Here is a 22,965-nt window from a genome sequence, read left to right on the forward strand (position 1 = left end):
ACCAATTTTAGTTATATTCAGTGTTGGGTAAATTACTTTTAAAAAGTAATGGAATTACGTTACTCGTACTTCACATATTTTTATTTAAATTACATTTGCGTTACCTAAAATTATTTTTATCATGTTACGTTACTTTTTCATAAATAAAGTAGTGCGTGGTAGTGCATTACAAATAACGTTACTTTTTTTTTATCTCTGATAACAGTTATCATTTTTTTTGAACCATATTCAATTTAACTTATTTAACTTATTCATCCTATTTTTACCACATCATTTCCAAACTTTGGACTTCCAGAAAGTGTACTATAGGTACTTTTATTACTTCTAAATAATCTCACTGAAAACTTAAAAATTAAAATTGTACAAAAATGTAGAATAAATCAACAACAGTTGTACTATTATAGACTATTATAGTTAATTCATTAACAGATTAATGATGCAAGGACAAGGTTTTGGTGTTGAAAATAATATATATTTGGCTTTTCATCTAGGTAATTAATATTTTTTTTATCAAAACAATATAAAATATATACAGTTTTTTAATTCAATGTAAATAATGGGTACACTACAAATATTTTTAATTATTTAACATTTGTAAATACCTATATATATACATAAGTATATATGTATATAATATGCCATTTTCATAACTTGCATGTCAGGAATTAAGACAATTGCTGAGACCATATGTCTATATATGTCGAAGAGGTAGTTGATCACAAATATTATCCCTCTTAATTGCTCCTTGCCGATTAATTGCAACCAACTCTCCACGAGCTTGTACATTATCATCTACAGGTGGTGTTTCGTGTAGATCAGGAAACTCATCATCTTTAAATAAACATATATTATGCAAAACACAGCATGCAATAATATATGTGGGGATTAGATCGACACGTTTCATATCTAAGGTTGTCAGAAGACTTCGAAACCGCCTTTTAAGGAAACCAAAAGAACGTTCAATTGCCATCCTGGCAGAGGAATGACAAAAGTTAAAGTTCTTTTGCTTTTGAGTTAAGTGCCCATTGTCACGGTATGGTACTAGTAAATGTTCATGTAATGTATAAGCGGCATCACCAATCAAATGAGTGTTACTAGGAAATTTAGTTGGGTCATCAAGGTAATTTTTCAGTTCAGATAACCTGAAAACCTGTAGGTCGTGTACTGAACCAACATTCCCAGCATAGCAATGAATAAAACGACATTTATTATCACACACGGCCTGTGAAAAATCAGTAAATTAATACCGAATAATACTTGAAATGTGAAATAAAAATATTAACATACTTGTAATTGAATTGAACGGTGTCCTTTTCTATTAACATAAGCTTCTTGATGGTCATGAGGTGCAGGAATGTTAATATGTGTCCCATCAATTGCACCAAGCACATTTGGAAAAGTGCTGGTAGAAAAAAATCCATTTTTAATTTCCTCAGCTTTTTCCTCGCTTGGCCAAGTTTTGAAAGCTGGTGCCAAAATTTCCAAAGCAACAATGACTCTTCTGATACATCTTAATGCAGTTGCCCGCCCCACATCAAATTTTTCACAAATTGATCTAAATAATTTTTAGATATAATAAAATAGATATAGCTAATTATAATAATATAATACACACAACAGTAGCTTTGCATGTAACAATAATATTAAGTATGTATACCAAAAATACCTGTAAGAGTCCGGAGTAGCCATTTTCCAAATTGCAATTAAAAATTGTTTATTTGGTGAAACAGATTTGTAAACTGGCTTTGTTCTATTTAACTTTGGGAGCAATTAGAGTCAATACAAATTCGAATGTGGTTGGAAGCATCCTATAAAATAGTATTTGTTAAATTTATTTGTATCTACTCTTATCTGCTAAAAGTAATCAACTCTTTGGCGAATGTATTTTATTATTAAAACCTTCTAACCTGAAATGAGCTTTGAATTGGCCATCATTGAATTGTGGTACGATCGTTTCAACATAATTTTGCAACCTAGGTATTGCAGTTTTAGTTTCTATACTTTCTAAACAATGTACTACATATTCATATTCATTGCCAACATCTTCACTGTCATCAGACGAAGAGGAAAATATAATGTCACAGCATTGTTGTATAGCATTGTTGATAACTAAATCACGCTCAATAGAATCATCCATTATAAAAACACTAATAGAAATATAGAATAAGTAAAAAAATGTTGGCAAATTTGAAATTAATTAGTAAAACTGAATGATCAAACAATCACAAGAACAAAAAAAAATTTGTTTATCTTGTTATCAATTTCATTTTTAATATCACTAAACAAGTGCTAAGCGCTCACAGCTGCAGGTTCACACGCGTTCCACCTGGACCGTGAGCAAAGCGACAATATGCGTCTGTTTGATAGTGGAACGGTTCGTAACACGAGCGTGAGCGTTGGCACTGTAAGCGCGTAAGCGTCCTACCGGAACTTCGGCCTTCATAATATGATATATTTTACAATATATTTTAGACCTACTACCGGCTAGTGATACACTGATCACTATGCCGGGTTGCATAAACGATAAACGACCGATAAGTAGTTATCGGTTCGATAATACAGAAATCGGATCCATAAAAATATTGTCTGTTGCATAAACGACTTTTATCTTTTATCGATCCGATAAATATGTTGTTATCGGTTCGATAAATTGAAGGACCGATTTTGGTTCGATATATAATAAAAAGAACTCTATAACTTTATTGAACTGATAACAGTGTGTTATCATAAATTTAAAATTTAAAAACTCGCTAGGTAGGTAGCTTCCGTTCGCTTCGCTACTGTGGTTAAACAGTTTTTTAAATTATTTATTATTTTGTAACTATTTAACATAATGGATCTAAATACATCATCATCGTCATCATCATCATCATCATCATCAGATGATGATGATGATGAACATATTTTTGAAATTGTTGTGAATCTTCCGAGACCACGAACATTCCGTAATCGTTTCAATCCTCTTGAAAATTACGATGATTTGGATTTCAAAACAAGATTTAGGTAAGTCACTGTTGTGTAAATATCTACCAATATTTATTCATAAACGCCAATAAGTAATAGTTTAATATTTCAACAAGCATTTTATTTAACAATGTTATAGATTGACAAAGAACACATTTATGGTGTTGCTTAATGCAGTTGGTCATGATTTAAAACATTGTACAAGTAAAAATTATGCAATCATACCTGAAATTCAACTTTTAATAGCATTAAGGTATTATGCTACTGGAGCATTTCAAGTAAGATACATTTATGGATCTTTGCTTAATCTAATTATGACCCTTTAGCATTTTTATAATAAAAAATATTATTTTAGTATTTTGAGATACACTTTACTTTTTTAGGTGGTTCTAGGCGATCATATACAAGTCCACAAGTCTACTGTATGCAGAATTGTAAAACGTGTTTCAAAACGTTTAGCTTGTCTTCGTCCGCTGTTTATTAGTATGCCTAAGAACCAAAATGAAAAACAAGAAGTACAGATTGGATTCTACCAAATGCATAATTTTCCCAGAGTTATTGGTGCTATTGATTGTACCCATATCAGAATACAGTCCCCAAATAGTGATATAGGCGAACAATTCAGAAATCGAAAAGGCTACTTTTCATTTAATGTACAAGCTGTGTGTAACAGCAAAATGGAGATAATGAATATTGTGGCTAGGTATTACGAAAAAAATATTTTTAGTTAAATTGTATTAAATATTAGTACTATGTATTCAGATGGCCAGGATCTGTGCATGATAGCACTGTATTTGACAACAGTTTACTGCGTGCCCAGTTCGAAAACAATGAGTTTGAAGGATGTTTTCTTCTGGGTGATGGTGGTTATCCATGCAGGAGTTACTGAATCCCACTACTAACTCCGAAAAAAATTATCAAGTAAGCATATTTGTAGATGTCATTAAGTGATAAAATATTAGTTAATTTTTATGTTAAATACAAAACAAAAAGCCCAAATAGGTACGAGGAATGTCATTTAACGTGTTTTTGGAGTTTTAAAACGACGATTTCCTGTCTTATCTGTTGGCATTCGCACTCAACCAAGGACAGCTTTGACAACAATTGTTGCTACTGCAGTTTTGTATAATATTTTACTAAAACAAAATGATGAAATACCATTAAATGAACAGCAATTAGACAATAATTTATTAGAAGAACTACCAGCTTTGCCAGTAAGACAGATTGGAAATGTTGTAAGAAACAATGTAATAGAAACTTATTTTTCTTAACCACAAAATAAATGAATAAAATAAACATATCATATTAAATATTCAATTGAAAACCTTAAAGGCCCAATAACAGCAATAATCTTTTTACTTAAAAACATTTTTTGTTCGAGAATAAACCTTTTTATTTTTAACATAAAAATGATATAACAATAAATCCTTATTTTTAAAAAAAAATGAAATAACAATGTAAAAAAAAATAATATATATAATAACAGTCAAATATCTTTTGATTAAAATTAAAACAAAATCATAATTTCTTTTGTTTTATAAATGTAACTATAAATAAATAATAATAATTCTTTTAATTTTTTTTTCAATTCGTATTCTAAAATCTCTTCTATTAGCTTGTTTTGCTTGGCTTGGGAAATATAATTGTCTCTTTCTCCCTTTAGTTTTTCAATTGCCACAATTTTTTCAATTTCTAAAATTTCTAGCTTTATATCAGACTGTTTTCTTTTAAGATTGTTGTTGTCATTTATAAATGATTCCTTTAAATTATATGAACTTAATTGCTTGTTAGTAAGCTCATTTAAATTTTTATATACCTTCTTGGGAGGTACACGCGTTGTTGAACTCTTGGGCAATTTTTCTCGTGGCGTTGAAGTTTCGATTGCTTTTTATGTTGACGGCTTGTGACTAGTTATGTTTTCTAAACAAAATTAAACACTTGTATAAAATGTGTTTTATAAATTTTAATAACAATTTTTACTATATGCTACGTGTTGATCTTCTACCACATCATCAAATTTAAGAGATATTGGTTCTAAACCATTTACTTCCATATCATTAGGGCCCAAATAAGAATCTAAAAAAAAAAACAACAACACAAAATAAAATATTTTCGAATTGAATTTTAAAAATTATTTAAAGTGCTTACATTCTACTGGAGTACATTCATCAAAAATTTCAACACATTGATCATCAGTATAAACTGGAGTATAACTTTTATTTATAACTGCAGATGTACTAGGAAAATCGCCATCACAATCATAAGGTGATTCTACTGATTCAAATCGGTTACCCATCATTCCAATTATTTTGTTGCTTATAGTAGAAGAATGATTTTAAAATTGTCCTCCTCCAGTTTTATAAGTGTCTCTCTATTAAAATCATATCCAAATGTTATGGAGATAAAACACAACAGAAAATATAGATAAATATAGAACAAAGTTTTTAAGAGGATGTCAGCTCACTATTTGTTTTCTCTCTAATCCATGCGCTACATAGACAACGCATTTATGAAGAATCATTGTTTTATGTTTTTGAGTAATCTTAAAGTAAACCCATTACAAAAACAATAGAGGATAATATTTTTAGGGTATAACAAATCGATTAATTTAATATATTGTCTCAAAACAATTTAAACATAATTTAAATTAACAACATTTTTTTTTTTTTATTTTGAAAGTCGAATACAAAATCAAATAACAATAAAATATAAAACCGATATGTCATACCCTCAGAAATATTATCCTCTACAGCAGGGGTGTCCAACCTTTTGTGAAGACTGGCCCACATCATATAGGTAGAAGTTGTTGTGGGCCACATATTTTTTTTTAATAATAATTATAATTATTATATAATAATAATTCAAATTTAATGATTAAATTATATTTTATAATACAACAATATATTTTTTATAATTTTACAATATCGAATAATAAGCAAAAATATTTTTACAAGTATTAATATTTAATTATAAGTACACAGAAAAATATATTGTTTGGTGGTTCATGGCTTTTAAATTGAAGTGAGAGTCGCATCAAAATCTACAGCGGGCCGCGGGTTGGACCCCCTGCTCTACAGTTTTTGTTATAGGTAAGTTTACCATAAGATTAATCATAAAAACAATTTAAGGTGAAAGAGTTTTATCTATGTTGCGCGTGGGTCTGAGAGAGAAGACAACTATTGCGCTGACATCCTCTAAATTAAAATTGTCATATCTGTTTTAAATTTAAAAGCATCAATTAATTGTAAACTGAATAAATATATGATTTTATATTACAGAGCCAAAGATAGGCAAGTTAATGAAAATAATTAACTGTGGCTAGTTAAGTTAATTCAATTAAAATGTCTTCAGTTATAGTTAAAAATTAACTTAACTCAGTAAAAAAAAGTTAGTTTTTTTTCAAGGTATAATATTCATGTCATAAATTGCATTAGGATTTTGATTTGTACAAACATTTACCAAGACGCTTAGCACTGTGTAAACATGAAACTTAAAATTATTATTATAGTACATAGGTAGGTACTACATTGTTACTAGAAACTTGTAGGCTACATATATGCATAAAAAAATTAAAAATAACTTAACTGTACAATAATGATGATTAACTATAAAAAGCTAAGTTAAAACAATACAAAATTTAACTGAATAAGTCAATAAGTTAAAATCGAAAATAACTAACCACTTAAGTTAAAAGTTTAAAAATATTAACTTTTTAACAAGTTAATGCCCACCATTGTGTAGAGTTAGCATTGAGATAAAAAGCAACCTACTTTATTCATTAAATTATTATACATAGTACTAACTTTTTCATTATTTAATTCAGATTTGGCCGATTTGTATAAAAGTAGATTCATCGTTTTTAATTCATCTATAGTTTTTACCCCACTAGTTTGCAGTTAGTTATACGCTTCAGAAATGGTATTCCATGCATTAGCTTGTATATTCGAAGAAGCAAATGAATCCTACATAAATAAATATAAAAAATATAAATAAGTAATTTCCTGTTGGAGACTTATCAGTGGACGATTCCCATACAACTGCGTGCCCACAAGTGTCTGATAGAATTTGGCAGTCGAAGCCACAGGTGAAGCATTAACAACAGTTTTATTTATATTCTCAATGACTCGTGGACTTGTACTTTTTGCTCTTGTTAATAGACAACCGTGATCACTGACGTCACTGAGGTTATCAAATAATTGCTCACCTATATCCAAACTGCGCACAATTGGTTGATCTGTTTGACTGCAAACAGTGAGATGATCATTATTAAACTCATCTCCTTTTGAATGTAATACAACACCCTGTTGTAGTGTTGTATCTTGGCTCTGTATATTTAATGACAAACAACTTTGTTGGTTTTCACCATAACTTATGCCTAAAATTGTATTATTGTTTCTCAAGAATGCTGGACGTTTTCCTTTCTTCCTCCAAGTTTCTGGAGTATTTAAATGCAGGTTGTCCTCGTCACAATCAGCTTTTTTTTTATGGCACGTTTAGGTATTAGGTTTAGGTATTATACGTTTAGGTATTTGTAATTCAACCTGTCTAAAGCATTGTCTGAGCTTCATATTGGGTTATATTTTCAATAAACCTACCACATTTCATTCTTCTTTTGCCTGCTAAAATATGATTTTTCACTAAATTAAACCAACTTTCTACTGATGCATTACTCTGGCGTTCTTCCAGATGAATAAGATGTATGTATGGCACATTTTCAATAAGGAAATGTAACAAGTACTCTTCTGAATACATACTATTAACATCTAGGTGATTATGATCTTGTGAGGGAATATTTACTATTTTTTTCACAGTGTCAAATATTTGTTTAAAATCATGATAAAATCCAGATTTCTTTCGTTCGGCATAATACGAGGTATCAGTGGTTTTACCACAAGAGTAATTTTGATCGTCATCAAACTTTTAAATTTCATACTCAACTAATCCATTGTTTGTTTGTAGGTATGATTTCATTTCCATACTTGCTGCTTTACACATTTCCGTTGACTTGTCTGACAAGATCATAGTCGACAGCAACTTAAACCAATGTTTGATTTCTTCATAATTGTTCATTTCAAACACTAACCCAACACATCTGGCGATATAAAACGCTGTTTTTTCATCATCTGGATAATACCGTTTAACATGGGTCAGAATATTTTTAACATAATGGTTTGTACAAGAAGTAATAACTACTGTGCTATATGACAATGTTTCTTTTCCAGTTAATATTCGATGACACATATCCAGGTATTCAAATATTGTTTCTTTACCATTCCATGCATAAAAGCCCAACTGAAATCAGTTACAACATTTTTGAAAGGCGGCCAGATACTTGGATCTTTTACAATTATTAGATCTTTGAAACATTTCAACCATTCTGTTACAGTTTCTCTATCATGCGTTGCACTGACCATATCAGTTATTGGGCATACGGTTTCAATTTTACTTATACGCACTACACAAGCATAATAATTAATAGTTAGTTTTGTTGAGTTCTGTGGGGGCCTAACAATTGATCCTGTTGAATGCACATGAATCGTTTTTAACACACCTTGTTTAAATAAATTTTGAACTATTGCCAACTGCTGTTGGGTTGCCCATGTTACATTGAATGGCTCTTTCATACTTTCGGGAACTTTCATATTCAACCAGGAATGTTCTTTAGCCATTAAAACTACATCAAAGTGATCATTTCGGTTGAAATCCCCTTTTAACTGTTGCTCACTATTCAGTTTTCTTAACATCGAAGGAGATTTAATTGTTTGCAAATTTCCACATTCTATTAATTTAATAGGTGAAACTGATAATACACATTCCTGTCTATACTTAAAAGCACTTTTCTCTTTAATTTTTTCTGCAATAATTTTTCGCTCAGCTCCCCTAATTTGAGTAGTGTATCGAGCATCTGGTTTATGATTAAAGTTTTTACTTGTACTGTAAACTTCAACAATTGCTTCTTCATCAGTTGGCAAAATGTATAGTTTGAACTTCTTACAGCCACCATGTTTACAATACATATTCAGCTTCATTGATTTTTCAGTCTTAATGTATTCTAGCTTTTTAATATACAATATACAAGTGTTATTCACTTCTTGAAGATGTTTCCTGTGAACACCAGGATACCTGAAATATAACAATAAAACAATAGTATAGTTACCGAGTAAAGGCTAATAATTTTACATTACATTACAATAAAATAAAAATCAATTATTTTTTAGTTTACTATTGATAAATTCTATTTACATATCTACTTAAATGATGTACAATTGTCATGTTTGTATTATCTAATATTATAAATAATTCATGCATAGAATAAATTTCAATTTATACTGTCAAAAGAATATGGTGTTTGATAAAAATAATAAAATAATTTATCAAACACCATATTCTTTTGACAGTATCAATTTATTCTATGCATGAATTATTTATAATATTAGAGATTACAAACATGAAAATTGTACATCATTTAAATAGATATGTAAATAGAATTTATCAATAGTAAACTAAAAAATTATTGATTTTTAATAATATTTTATGAAGGTATACTGTAAATACCTAAGTGGACGTTACACCGACATTTGTTGTCTATATCTTACAAGTTCCTAACATAGCACAGCAGATCAAGGTTAGCTCTGTTAGTTTAAAAATTGGAGTGAATTGATCGCTTGTACAATTTAAAGGTAAGATTATTACCTAGGACATCCCATAGGCTTTTTGTTATATTTTAATTTGAAAGCGAGTTATGAGTATTTTAAAATTGTAAATTGTTTGTACATCTTCAAATAACTAAACTCGCTTTAAAATTAAAATAAAACAAAAAGCCTATGAGATGTCCTAAGTAATAATCTTACCTTTAAATTATACAAGAGATCAATTCACTCCAATTTTTAAACTAACAGAGCAAAACATGATCTACTGAGCGTAAAATGTGCTATGTTAGGCACTTGTAAGACGGAGACAACAAATGTCGGTGTAACAACCTCTTAATTCTAGCACTGAAATTTATAGTATTAACTATTAACACATCTATTATTTAGTATTATGTTATTGTTGTTATCAGTGGCACAACTACAGGGGTGCTAGGAGGTGCTGAAGTATAATATAAATACTGATTACTGGCAATATAATATGTTTGTGTTGGGGGGTTTCATAATTGTAGTACCCCCAAGATTTTAACTCTAGTTGCGCCACTTGTTGTTGTACACAATTTGTTTATTTTTATTATTATTTTTGTTCTTTTAGTAGGCATTTAAGAATAATATTTTGTCAGGTATTTAATTGTGTACCGTATCATATTTAGATTATTTTTAATTATTAACTATTGAAAATGCATCATTGATTAAAATCTATTATTAAACTTTTATATTTTTCAAAAACTTATACATTTTTCTGAAATATTGAACACATTTACAAATATTGATAGAAAGTTATGTTTAACAGTTTAAAATTTAATTTAAAAAAGGTTGGCAAGTGGGTATCTCTGCTATACAGTAGGTTACAAGTGAGTCACTGTAATGGATTGTGTTAAATTTGAACCCTATGATGTATTATCATTGTATAAGAAAAACGATTCTGAGCAAAGACGGTCAGTCAGCCTACCTGTAATATTACTAAGTATATTTGATGATATTATTGTGAGTAAAGTAATTTATATATTATAACACATTTACGTGGAACCTTGTTTTAAATTTTCAATCCTTAGCTAAGCTATAAAAGTTGAACATTTTATACATTTTTAACTACAAAATAATTATTTTTTATAATTATCAATAAAATTTTATTTGTAGGGTAAAAACCCGTTAAAATGTAATCCAAGGCTCCTGATGTACTGTCACTATGGCAGTTTAAAATATTAAAAATACATAGACACAATTTTTTTTATAATCATTAAAAGTTCAAATTTTGAAAAAAATTATCAAATTTAAAATTTAAAATTATTTTGCAGTTAAAAATTTTTAAAATTTATATTTTTTAAATTATTTAAAAATATAAAATATATATATTTATATACTAATATATGAACTGTTTTACATTTTTTATGTATATTCCTATGTTACTAAAGGAATGGTGCATATCGGTTATTTATAAAAATAAATCATATTATCGGCATATTTACAAGTTAAAGGAATATTAATTAGAGAATATTTTAGGATTTTTTTAGAACATATTAGCATCATATTTTAAGCTTTTAAGAACCTAAAGATTCGCTCTTCAGTTATAATATATAAATTACTTTATTCATAATAATATCATCAAATATATTTAGTAATATCATAGGTAGGCTGACTGACCATCTTCGCTCAGAATTGTTTTTTTTATACAATGATATTATATTATATCATTGAATTCAAATTGAACACAATCCATTACAGTGACTCACTTGTAATCTACAGTACAGTAGAGCGACGCCCACTTGCTCACTTTTCTTATTATTATTTTTGTTCTTTTAGTAGGTATTTAAGAATAATATTTCGTCAGGTATTTAATTGTATACCTTTATCGTATTTAGATTATTTTTAATTATTAACTATTTAAAATGCATCATCGATTAAAATCTATTATTAAACTTATATATTTATTTTTAAGACAAATTAATAGAATAATAAATCAAACAAATAAATAAAATATAATGTAAGTAGTTATAAATTAATAGTTTAAACATATTAAGCAAATTTAAATAAGTTTATGTACCTTTTTGTATTTAGTTTTCCATCTTCAAATATATGATTCCATTCATCTTTTGGAATTATAAACTCTCCTTCTTTGAAATTACATTCGTAATATTCTCCTTTAATGTTTAGAGGAGATACATTCTTAGAACCTGGTGGTAAAAGCTTCCCAGGGCTTTTATTAAAATGTCTATCATTTAAACGTTTTAACGGACTCTTTATTGGACTAATAAATTTGTCTCTCGTTTTACCAGTATTTCTGAGTAAATCAATTGAACTATTACATTCAAACAGTGAACTTCCAGTTATATTATCATGAAATAATTTTCTTCTAGGAGTTTGTGTAACATTTCTTTGAGTAGGAGTCACAAACACAAAATTTGACTCTTTAGGACTTTGTTCCAACAATACAGTATCATTAAAAGTGTCCAACATATTCTCTATACTGGACGAATAGATAGATGCAACTTCTAAAATGTCCTCACTTCTCTGTATCAACCTAAAATTGTATAAAGTTTCATCAACAACAGATAACTGTTCGGCATTGGAACCATACATAACCTTTTTCTTAGGAGTATTTTCATCTGTAATTAAATTTTCCACCTGTGATATTTTTCCCTTAATATCATTGTTGCTATCATGTGTTAATAGTTGATCATTAACACATTCCACAATGCCAATAGCTTCATTTCGTTTTGTAGGAGTGATAAATTCATCAACATTCGACTCCTCGAGATTTGGTTTCAACAATAAAGATCCATGTTCAGGTATCTCATTTATTGTTATACTCGTCTCCATTAACCTAGAACTTGACAAAAAATCATCACCAACAGACACCTGTCCAATATTTTCATATAACATTACCTTTTCAATTGGTGTTTTTACCTTTTTACTGTCCAGTTTAAAAATATAACGCAATGTTAAAGTTACTTTATTATGATTTTTCAATGCTAGTACTTTCCATTTATCGTCATTTCATACTAGTCCTAACCTCTTGCAAATTTCAATTACAATTTTAGAGTCTATGCACTTCACTTCAAATGGTAGCTCATTTAGTACTGCCCTCACTTTGTTAGTGAAATTTTTTTTTTCTGGTTCAAACTGATTGCATAATTCCAATATATTATTCCTCCTGTCTACTAGTATCTGAAATCAAATATGGTGTTTATATATGATATATTAAAATTGATGTACAAAACACGGTGGACATGGTCACAGTCCTACCAAGAAGTTATGCTATTTAGGGTTTGAGAATTTTATTGTTTATGAAATTATGCCTAAACAATGTGCACGTTCATTTGCAAGTTGCTAAGTTGGAATTTGGGAGTTCAATTTTGTCGTTTTATTTTTATAGTACCTACATAACATTTTACTCGGTTTCAAAATAAGTGCGGACTTATGTGTGGCTACAATTTTTTGACCCTTCAAACTGCAAATAAATAAGTGTACATATAGGTACTAAAAAATTCACAAATAATACATTCTCAAACAGAACATTTAATATATTGAATATTAAAAACGGATATATCGAATTGTGGAACGCGATGCCGTTGTTGTGATAATACTTCCAAATTCTAGCAGTTAATAATACAAATTGATTTATCACTGTATACCTAGGTAAACCTTAAATGTTTAGACACAGCAGTGTCACATAATTTAAAATTTACCATCATAAGCATAATAATATTAAGTAATAGTATTTTTAATGCTCTTTATGATAATTCATTAAATATATATTTTGCAGTTTTGCAAAGCAGAGCTATTTTTTCTATAATTTGAACTATAGTTTAGATGATGTTATTTAAAAAAAAATTTAAATACTGTAAAATTGCTTCTAAAATTATAAACAATTACTAATTAGTAACTTTTATTGTTAAATTTATGTATTAATTTTATAGCTGAAAGTAATATCAAATATTCTTAAATATTTTTAAATCGAACAAATAGAAGTACCTTAATTTTTTTTCAGGCGTATAGGCCTAGATTTATCCTATGTTCTACGTGTATTAGACAAAGACAGAAAATCGCCGTTTCCAATATATGTCAGCACACTAATATATTATTTTGTTTTCTTTCTCTGGCCAACGCGCAACATAGACAAAACACATTTATGCAGAATCATTCTATGTTTTTTATGTTTTTAAGAAATCTTAGAGTAAAATCACCCATTACAAAAAAATAAAGAGAATATTATTTTTGAGAGAATGACATATCGATATTATATTTTATAATTATTTGACTTTGTAATTGATTTTTAAAATAAACTTAAACAAAATTATTATTAAATAAGTTTTAAAATATATTGCCTACTTATTCTTATATCAATAATAGTTTACATTAATTATTAACAAGTTATTTTTCAGTATTATTCAATTAAAATTATATTAAATATATTATTTATAAATGATTTTAAAAATGTCGTGAAGAAGAATTTTTTTTATGAAAATGAAAATCGAACCCGATTTTGTTTCCGTTTAGTTATTTTGTGGTCTGATTTATTTTCGAAATAAATTAAAACGGACTTTTTTTCGGCGATAGAAGTCGGAAATAACTAATAACTAATAACCTTAGATTATTAAATTATTATGAATCACAACTAGTTATGTAAAATTTCAGAAATTTTATATTCAAGAAATTACTGGAAATTTCCATAATTCAAAAATTAAATTGTATGTTTTGATAGAGCTAATTTTTTTACTTAGGACAATTAATTGTATTAATTTAAATATAATTAATAAGTGCAGATTTACTCATAATATTTTTAATATTTGTGCGGTAGTATAGGTAGCATTCGCAGTATTTTTAATGTAAATAAAAACAAACGATAAAATTTCCTAATCGCATCAGTAGTGACGACTATTAAATTTTTCAATAATTATGCTAAATATTAAATTTGTATGTTTTCTTGTAACAAATAACATTAGTATTAATTATAATATAATCAATGCAAATAGGTAGGTACTTATAGTTAATACTAAATAAGTAACTAACCTAAATACATAATAATATAACCTAATCCGATATTGGGATATTCCGTCGAATATACTCGATAGTCGTAAATCTTAAACCAGTTCATTCCATATTATAATATTATGTCTATGCCCTATGGTCTATGATTCTAACATACCGAAACTAAAATATAAAATTAGACAAGATACCGCTAGGACTTTCCCGGCAACATAGAGCTTATACCCTATATTATACCAAGATATTAAATTAATGTTTATTATATCACGCGTAATAACGTCATGATGAGTACTGTTCGGTGCGTATGCCAGTTTGGACTTTACCCTAACGTTATCGTCGCGGATAATGTTCAACGCGCGACCGTTCCGATATCTCCGGAGAGGGAACGTTATCTGTGTACCGCCGGCGGTCTCTTCCCCGCCGCATGCTAGTCCGACGCAGTACCTTTTTGTCGCAAGTCGAAAAGTCGCCGGTCCTCAGCCGTCTTGACAAAATATATCGCTCGTTTTGTCGTCTGTGTGTCCGGTATATGTGCGAACCGGTGCGCCGTCGCCGTCAATATCCGTTCTGTGATTCCGTGCCCGTCCGAGCCGTTTTTGCTCACCAGTATAGTGCTCGCGTTCGTTGTCAATCGTTACGCACCTCGCCAAACCGTTAAGCCTCGTTAAGCATTACTCAGCCGCCCGTAGCCCCTCGCGCCACGCGGTTGGTCGTTCCGACTGGTACGTGTACCTACCAAGTCGTCCGAGCACCTCGCACTTTCCCGCGTCACGCCCTCGCCGTGACCGCGTATCATTTTAGGTATAGGAGATTGTCAAACCACGTCGTATCCATTTCGTCATCGCTTCGGTTTGTTAAAGTCAAAATATTCGCACGCGCACCGGCGCCCGCACGCGTAGTGTCGTAACCGCCGTTGTTACGTGTTACCCGCACGCGCAGTCATTATTGGCCGTCGTCCGACGACAGCCTACGCACGCACGCGTCGACCACCGAACGCGGATCAGCTGTTCACCACCGACGCAGATTATCCAGCTACTCCGTATCAGATGGTACCGTCTACGCTATCAAATTTTATTACCATCCAACCTTTTTTTATTATTATTATTGTTTACGCTCGTACTATTTTGTCACTCGACCATTGAATTATTATTTGTTTATTATTTGTCATTTTTGTCCCGTTGCATTGGCGATCGCTTGTGGTCGGCCCCCACCTACTACTAACATAATATTTAAGCGTATTTTTCCCTGTAGCAACGGTTAATATACGTCATATTTATTTGATAATTTTTATACAGAAATTCAACGACATTGTTATTTCTCACTTTCATTTTCCGTCACCCATTCTCCATTTTCCTATTACAGTCCACTACTATCGCACGACAATTACCATACGCTAACATAATTTGTGAGCGGGCAATACCTGAAAATCACACATACGCCGTCGAACTGCACGGCTGCTTTAATTCAGGTTGCCTTCACACAAGTACAAATAGTACAATATAATATTATATAATACACATGTTAATTCCTAACAACTTACGACATGGCTTGTACAGTTATACACTATATAAACAAATAATATTGTAATTTGTCCCTGCTATACGACTATCGTAATATAGGTGTCCGTCGTGACTCGCCACCGACGTCTTTTCTATGCCGCCTATTGTATTATTTTTTTGTTATACAGAAATAAGCGGACGTCGCAACCAAGGAAATACCTATGATATACGGGCGCATACCTGCACTCACCCACAATTATAGTACAATACACATACACAATAATAATGCTATCTAATCTAATAGTTACTAATTAGTTGGGAACATTATCTGTGAAACCTCGTTTTTATTATTTTGGTATCTCTAATCAAGCATAATATACGAAAAATGTTCTTATTGTTTCAAAATCCATTATTTTTGTGTTTTTTTAATATTTACATATTTTTAGATTTTTTGGTTCCAATGTAAAATACTAATCACTTTTTCACCAGTTTTAAAAATTAATTAAATAAAGCCTGTAGTAGCTCAAAATGAGTCAAAATATTTTGAACATTAAATTTTAATCACGTATGGTGTTTTTACTACAGCAATATAAGAAAGGTGCCCTATTATACTTTTGACTCTCTCCCCTTAAATTAGCAACTAAATTCACTTTCTTACCAGAAAAGTAGTTAAAGGAAAAAAATATAAAATTCTTATGACAGAAACAAAAATTAATTAAAAAACACAATGTACAACGTTGTAAAATCCATTAATTCATCGCATACAGCATATTGCATATGATATTGTAACATTGCTTGGTTCTCACACTTAGATAACTATAATGCTAATCCAATGAGCATTAAAGAAAAATAGGTACTCGTTGAAATTGTATGTAGGTATTATTTATTTATTTTTTTGTTTAGTAATATTCTTCAATATGGCAATATATTATATAATATGCACAACCTAGGATAAAATTAAATAATTGAAATTATTGCGTCTTGTGGATACTCCGGGATACTCGTTCGATATCGTAAATAATAATTGTCGGTACCTACATTATTTCTCAGTGTTCAACAAATAATATTGGAATCCTGAATCCCACACACCTAGAACGACCTTCGATATATTATTTTAGATTTTAGTGGGCTGTCCCAGGCAGCGGCGTGTTGTCGTATTGAAGTTGTTATTTTGGGGCGGTCACCAATATTTTTAATATAAGGTTGTTATAAATTTCCAACTCAAAATAATATGAAAATGTTCGTGAATTTTGAAAATTATTGTGAATTTACGATTAAGATTCATTTTTAAAATACACAAATAACAACTTATAAGGAATCTTGTGTTACATTTTCGAGTTTTTTAACCTAGCAAAAATGTATTCATCAGCGGGAATATTAAAAAAAAAACAAAAATACTGACAACTTCTAATGTCTATATAAATGCTTAAAAAGAGTCAAAACATTTAGAACATTTTATTATGTACTAAAAATGACCATATAAACATTTTGTGGAAATTTTTTTTTTTTGTGTCGTTTACACGATAGTAGTCGATATATATAGATAATGCTTCAATTTTCAACATCCGTATTTGTTCCTAGTAATTTTCAAAAGCACCCGGGAAAAAAAAAAAAAAATTTAAAGAAAAACAGGAATTTGTATTTTGTACGGCAAATCGATTTTGGTTTTTGGTGTTGAGCTGGTTACACACTACGCGTTTTAGACGCTAGCGTAGGTACGCGTTATAATCAGTGGCGCCGAACTAAATTTTTTTAATAATTTATCACAATTGATATGATATACAAACTACTAAAAATTTGTTTCATCTCTAGAACAATAGTCTCCTCAAAAGTCAAAATGAAAACTATGTTATTACGATATTCATATGCACTGATTTAGTTATTTAAGCTTTTAGCTACATCTTACCATTCAGTACTAATTAGAACTACCTATTACATTTAAATATTCTTATACCCATAGGCGCAAATTGACTAAATTTGTTGGGGGGGACTCAAGCCACCCCCCCCCCCCCCCCCCCCTATTTGCGCCAATGCTTATACCTATGTATATATATGTATATTGTTTGGTTAATGGTCATCATAATATTTGCACCTCAGATCTGTGGCCATATTTCATTTTTAATACAATTCATTTATCATAGGTATTACCGTATTTTTATATAATATTTTATTTTATTGCGTTGAAAACGCCTTGTGTGCATTGTGCCAAAGTGGTTGAAACGCCACTTTCCAACCTCTCACGTTTAAACCGCTGTGGTTGATTAATCATGAACATTAAAAAGCTGGTTATACACATCAATATGGTTATACAATAAAAAACTTATTAGGAGTCTTGCATATATGTATAATGTATTAATGTGTATGACGTATGTAGATATTATAAAAATTAAAAATTAAAAATATTATTTTATTTTATATCTTTTTAGGTTGTGCTATTTATTATTAAATGTGTATATATTACCTACTTATATATACATATGCCGATAGTTTTAAGTCCATATAAATTAATAAATATTATTTTATATATATATAATATATATATTTTATTAGGGTTAAGGCTTCAACTATTAGGTTATTAGCCTGTGGTACTGTAGATTTGTTTACTCGTGTGTGTTTGTTATGGCAGAATTTTTAATTTAGGCACCCATAGGTATCTGCCATGCCCGGGTGGGGAATGGTGGCTATATATTTTATATTGACAATGGACGATTATATTATAATATATAATCCTTGCTTGCCTAAATTCGATGAAAGTGTAAATTAATTATTTGACACATTTAAAATAATGATTATGCGCCTATAGATTTGTTATAACTTATAAGTAACCTACCGACTATCGAATTTAAAAGTTCTTTTCCTGAAAAAGTAAAAAAAAAAAGTATATTAAATTTTAATGTAACTATAGGTATACGTATTTTCCAATAGTTCCATCATAGACTCTCATTAATCTTTATATAATTTTATCGGATATTTTGTGCCGACTGCCGACCAATGAGCTGTCTGACAGTCCATGTGTTGTGGTGTACCATGTACACCTACGTCAGTAGAGTGAGAGGAGGGAGTGATCAAGTCAAAGTCTATAAAAGGCCGTACAACAAATAGTTGAACGCCTTTAGAGTCTTGACTTTTACACAGTTAATATATACCAAATAGTAAATAAACTGTCATTTTTAATTTTTAACCTGCACCTACCTATAAAATATCAAACGTGTAAGTATTTTGAAATTTTACATTACTAATATTTTATAAGACATTTAAAATTTAAAATTAAAACATTTAAAAAATTGTATTTCTTAACTATAAGCTCACGGAGCTCTCTAATTCTTAAAATATGACTAAATAAAATTACGTGTAATATATAAAGTAAAAAAAAAGAAATGCTGCAGGTTTTTGTGGCCAATAAGTGGTTTTGTAATCAATTTTTTGAAGTTCAGCGGCACTGTATATACCTACTGGTGATTTTCAAGCATGCTCGCTCACCACTTTTTCCTTACAAAAAAAAAATATACATACATAATTGTATTACTTAATGTATTAATGTTTCCATGGCATAGGTAATTTATGTTACTATAAATGTATTGCAGCATGGCTGAAATCGTATTGTCGTCCAACACAATTATCGAAGAAATCAATTCGATCACGTTTGCAGGGACTTTCGCCGTAGCACATTGCGTGTCGGAAGATTTTCAAATGAGTAGGGGTGTTGCGGTGCAGTTTAAGTAAGTTTGATATACATATTTCATATCTATTACAGTCATTTTTCAAAAATATAAATGACGTACTAAACAGTTAAATATGTATATTTAGAAGTTAAAATTTAAAAATATGTTGTCTGAATACTTATTTTCATTGTTTAAGGTAATTTATACTTAAATCGATTTATGTTACAGGCTGAACTTATGGTCATGTTAGCGTCCTCCTGGACCAAAGGGTCAGAGTAGGTGGGGTGGCAGAAATGAGGGTTGACCAGGAAAATTATTTTTATATTTATTACCTGGTGACCAAAGTTGTATACCACTATAAACCAACTCTCCAGTCCCTAGCCACCACATTGGTCCAGTTAAGGGATATATTGAAGGAATTTTCGATTAGTTCTTTAATTATCCCGAAACTGGGCTGTAAATTAGATGAACTTAATTGGTACCAGGTTCATGCTTTATTAAAGACGACATTTAACGGTAGTGATGGCCTGCTGTTAAAAGTCACAGTTTGCGATCCCGAAAACGTAAGATTTCATTTTTATTAACCATTAAACCATTTATATACATAATACCTACTGCAATATATAAAATATTAAAATATGTAACTTATGTAGTTTCAGATACCATCTCACCATCTAGCCAAAATAGAGGAGAAACCAATTGATTTTTTTAATGGTTCGACGAATTCCACAGTCAAAATTCTACCCGTCGAAATAACGTGCGCGTCAACAAACACGTTGTTTCAAAAATGTTTAGCAAATAAATTTTTAACACCAGAGTAATTTCATTGTTTTTATATTTAAATGTGTATCAATATGCAAAACGTTCAATGTGTAGTTAAATTGTATTACACTTCAATGTATATTTTTACAGGTTGTGGGCGACGGTGCACTTAGGACAGGTTGTCCGAGTCAGTGACACCTTCGTAATATGGGCAATACAGGGCGATGATGTGAGGTTTTTTCAGACTTTGGAAGCCCAAATTAATGAAACAGTGGCGATGGGCCTTGCTTCATTCATTTGGGCATTTCCAAAGTCTGAAATGATTCACTATGCGGCATTTTCGTCCCTGGCAAGGTCACAGTTAGCTGACAATGTACCTTGGCGGTATAAAATAGTGGTATGCAACCCATCTATGTAAGTTGATCATCAAATTAAATTTATTTACCTATGTAAATGTTATAATTATGAAATATATTTTACAACAAAATGTTATTAAGTATTAATTTTTGCTCATTTATAAAACGTTGTAAGTCCACGCAAACAATACATGCGGGAAAATGGTCGAGAGGCAGAAATCATCACCGGCCCTCACCTCCAAATTATAATCCTGGCCAAGGCGGGATTGTACGTGGTCGTGGCCAGCTGGTACGTGATCGCGGGGAGATTTTGCGTGGCGGATATTTCCACGGACGTGGTGGACGTGGTGGACGTGGCGGATATGGTGAACACTCGTCCACACCGTCCACGGAAATTTATTCGAACGCGTTGGACGCATTAGGGCACACCGTAACATCGATCGTATCAGTCGGTTAGTTTCAACAGCATAATATTTTAAAAACTTAGGGCCGTTCTTACAATATCCGGTTAAAGTTAACGGACACTGAACCTGTGGAATTCTGCCGTTAAAAAATCTGTTTCAGCCGGTTATCGTTGACCAACACTTAACTGGACATTGTAAGAACGGTCCTTAATTGTATAAGTAATAACATTTAGGTTCAAAATAAAAATGTTATATTATTATTACAATATAGTACAATTGGCCACACAAAATACGAGCCCACAACCAGGCACAACCGGCAGGGTCATCGTGGTCTAACGTCAATTATACCCGTGGACGGCCAACAATTATGTGCCATAATTGCAGGGTATTTGGCCATACCCGGCAGTACTGCCCTAACAATTGTAAGTACCTAGACAAATGATTTAAAATTATTATTTATTTTACATTATGTAATCTTCGATGAACTCTTCGTAATCTGCAATGATAATATATTAAATATTAAAAAAACACCTACTAAAATATCATACTAAGTATAATATACCTAATAGTTAATACTACATATTCCATCATTAAAAATATCAAATAAATGTATTTCTGTATTTCATAATTAACTTTGATTTTATGTACCTAATTACAGTTTATTCTAATTTATATTGTGTAGTAACTAGTAACTTTATGATACCTTACCTATAATTAGCTTTACATTATAATATTTTATTCTATGCATCGCTGCAGTTTTCCAATATTATGACAGAAACACATTTTTTTTAAATCAATAAACGTAAAACAAATAACTTTGCAATAAAATAAAATATGATATCAATAAACATAATTTATTAATAATAATTAATAAGCAATGAACGTATAATTTTTAACATAAAATAATAATTATGAATATTACAAATAGCATTAATAAAAATAATGTTTGTGCTTTTATTCTATTTTTATAATTTAACCTGTACAATAATAATGAGTACCATTGACGACGTTTAAAATATGTCATAAGTAGGCACGTTATATAATTTATATTTATATTCCTATTTGTAATTTGTTTTAATGTGTGATTTAATTTATTATAATGTTACGTTTTGTAAAATGAAACCATATCAATACGGACAGTAAACGAAGTATTGTTTCTGTTTTAAACGTCCTAAATTGATGTTACTTTGACTAAACTATTAATTTATTATACATATATATATATTTAATACTACATATTCCATCATTAAAAATACAAAATAAATGTATTAGAAATACGGAATGTGTTTCTATAATTAACTTTGAATTTCTGTACTTACAGTTTATTCTAATTTATATTGCATAGTAATCCTTAAATATATTTTTCTCGAAAATATGCCATGATACCTATCCTATAAGCTCTTAATAGTTTAATACGTCGTCAAAAATTTAGATATTATGGAAATACAACTGAGAAATTCACAATACATAAAGCCCTTACCTTGTGTTCACGACGTATCGTAATCCGTAGACAGGCACTCTACATTTTTAGTTTTGAAAATTGTATTAAAATCAAAAACCGAACATAACACATACATGGGATTACATACAGATACGTTTACAAATTCGCAACTGAAGTGGGTACTAAACGTTCCCAAATCAATACCTAAAAGGCTAAAACATACCAAACATAGATAAAATAT

General features: G+C 30.0%; 3 protein-coding genes and 2 pseudogenes across 4 annotated transcripts; 2 read left to right on the forward strand and 3 right to left on the reverse strand.

Annotated features, from left to right (window-relative positions):
- Nucleotides 1-568: 568 nt before the first annotated feature.
- LOC132937340 (putative nuclease HARBI1) lies at nt 569-1,785 on the reverse strand. The gene is made up of 3 exons (XM_061004165.1): nt 1,667-1,785; nt 1,288-1,555; nt 569-1,222 (listed from the first exon to the last, which is right to left on the reverse strand). The coding sequence occupies exons 1-3, from the start codon at nt 1,687-1,689 to the stop codon at nt 692-694; spliced, it is 822 nt and encodes a 273-aa protein (XP_060860148.1). The 5' UTR covers nt 1,690-1,785; the 3' UTR covers nt 569-691.
- A 1,030-nt stretch (nt 1,786-2,815) lies between these two features.
- On the forward strand, nt 2,816-4,261 carry LOC132937137 (putative nuclease HARBI1). Its single transcript, XM_061003966.1, has 5 exons — nt 2,816-3,003; nt 3,104-3,242; nt 3,348-3,667; nt 3,727-3,885; nt 3,958-4,261. The coding sequence occupies exons 1-4, from the start codon at nt 2,834-2,836 to the stop codon at nt 3,851-3,853; spliced, it is 756 nt and encodes a 251-aa protein (XP_060859949.1). The 5' UTR covers nt 2,816-2,833; the 3' UTR covers nt 3,854-3,885; nt 3,958-4,261.
- A 273-nt stretch (nt 4,262-4,534) lies between these two features.
- On the reverse strand, nt 4,535-8,034 carry LOC132938219 (uncharacterized; annotated as a pseudogene).
- Nucleotides 6,774-15,260, reverse strand: LOC132937136 (uncharacterized). Of its 2 annotated transcripts, XR_009663607.1 has the most exons (4): nt 15,045-15,260; nt 11,656-12,779; nt 7,000-9,087; nt 6,774-6,926 (listed from the first exon to the last, which is right to left on the reverse strand). XR_009663607.1 is itself a non-coding variant. In XM_061003965.1 (3 exons), the coding sequence occupies exons 2-3, from the start codon at nt 12,492-12,494 to the stop codon at nt 8,187-8,189; spliced, it is 1,740 nt and encodes a 579-aa protein (XP_060859948.1). In that variant the 5' UTR covers nt 12,495-12,779; nt 15,045-15,260; the 3' UTR covers nt 6,774-8,186. The 2 variants fall into 2 exon arrangements, 1 of the variants encoding a protein (XP_060859948.1); XM_061003965.1 differs by having other exon boundaries at nt 6,774-9,087.
- A 254-nt stretch (nt 15,261-15,514) lies between these two features.
- On the forward strand, nt 15,515-21,725 carry LOC132937138 (uncharacterized; annotated as a pseudogene).
- Nucleotides 21,726-22,965: the final 1,240 nt, after the last annotated feature.

This window comes from Metopolophium dirhodum, chromosome 1 (genome assembly GCF_019925205.1).
Source record: "Metopolophium dirhodum isolate CAU chromosome 1, ASM1992520v1, whole genome shotgun sequence".
Classification (NCBI taxonomy): domain Eukaryota; kingdom Metazoa; phylum Arthropoda; class Insecta; order Hemiptera; family Aphididae; genus Metopolophium; species Metopolophium dirhodum.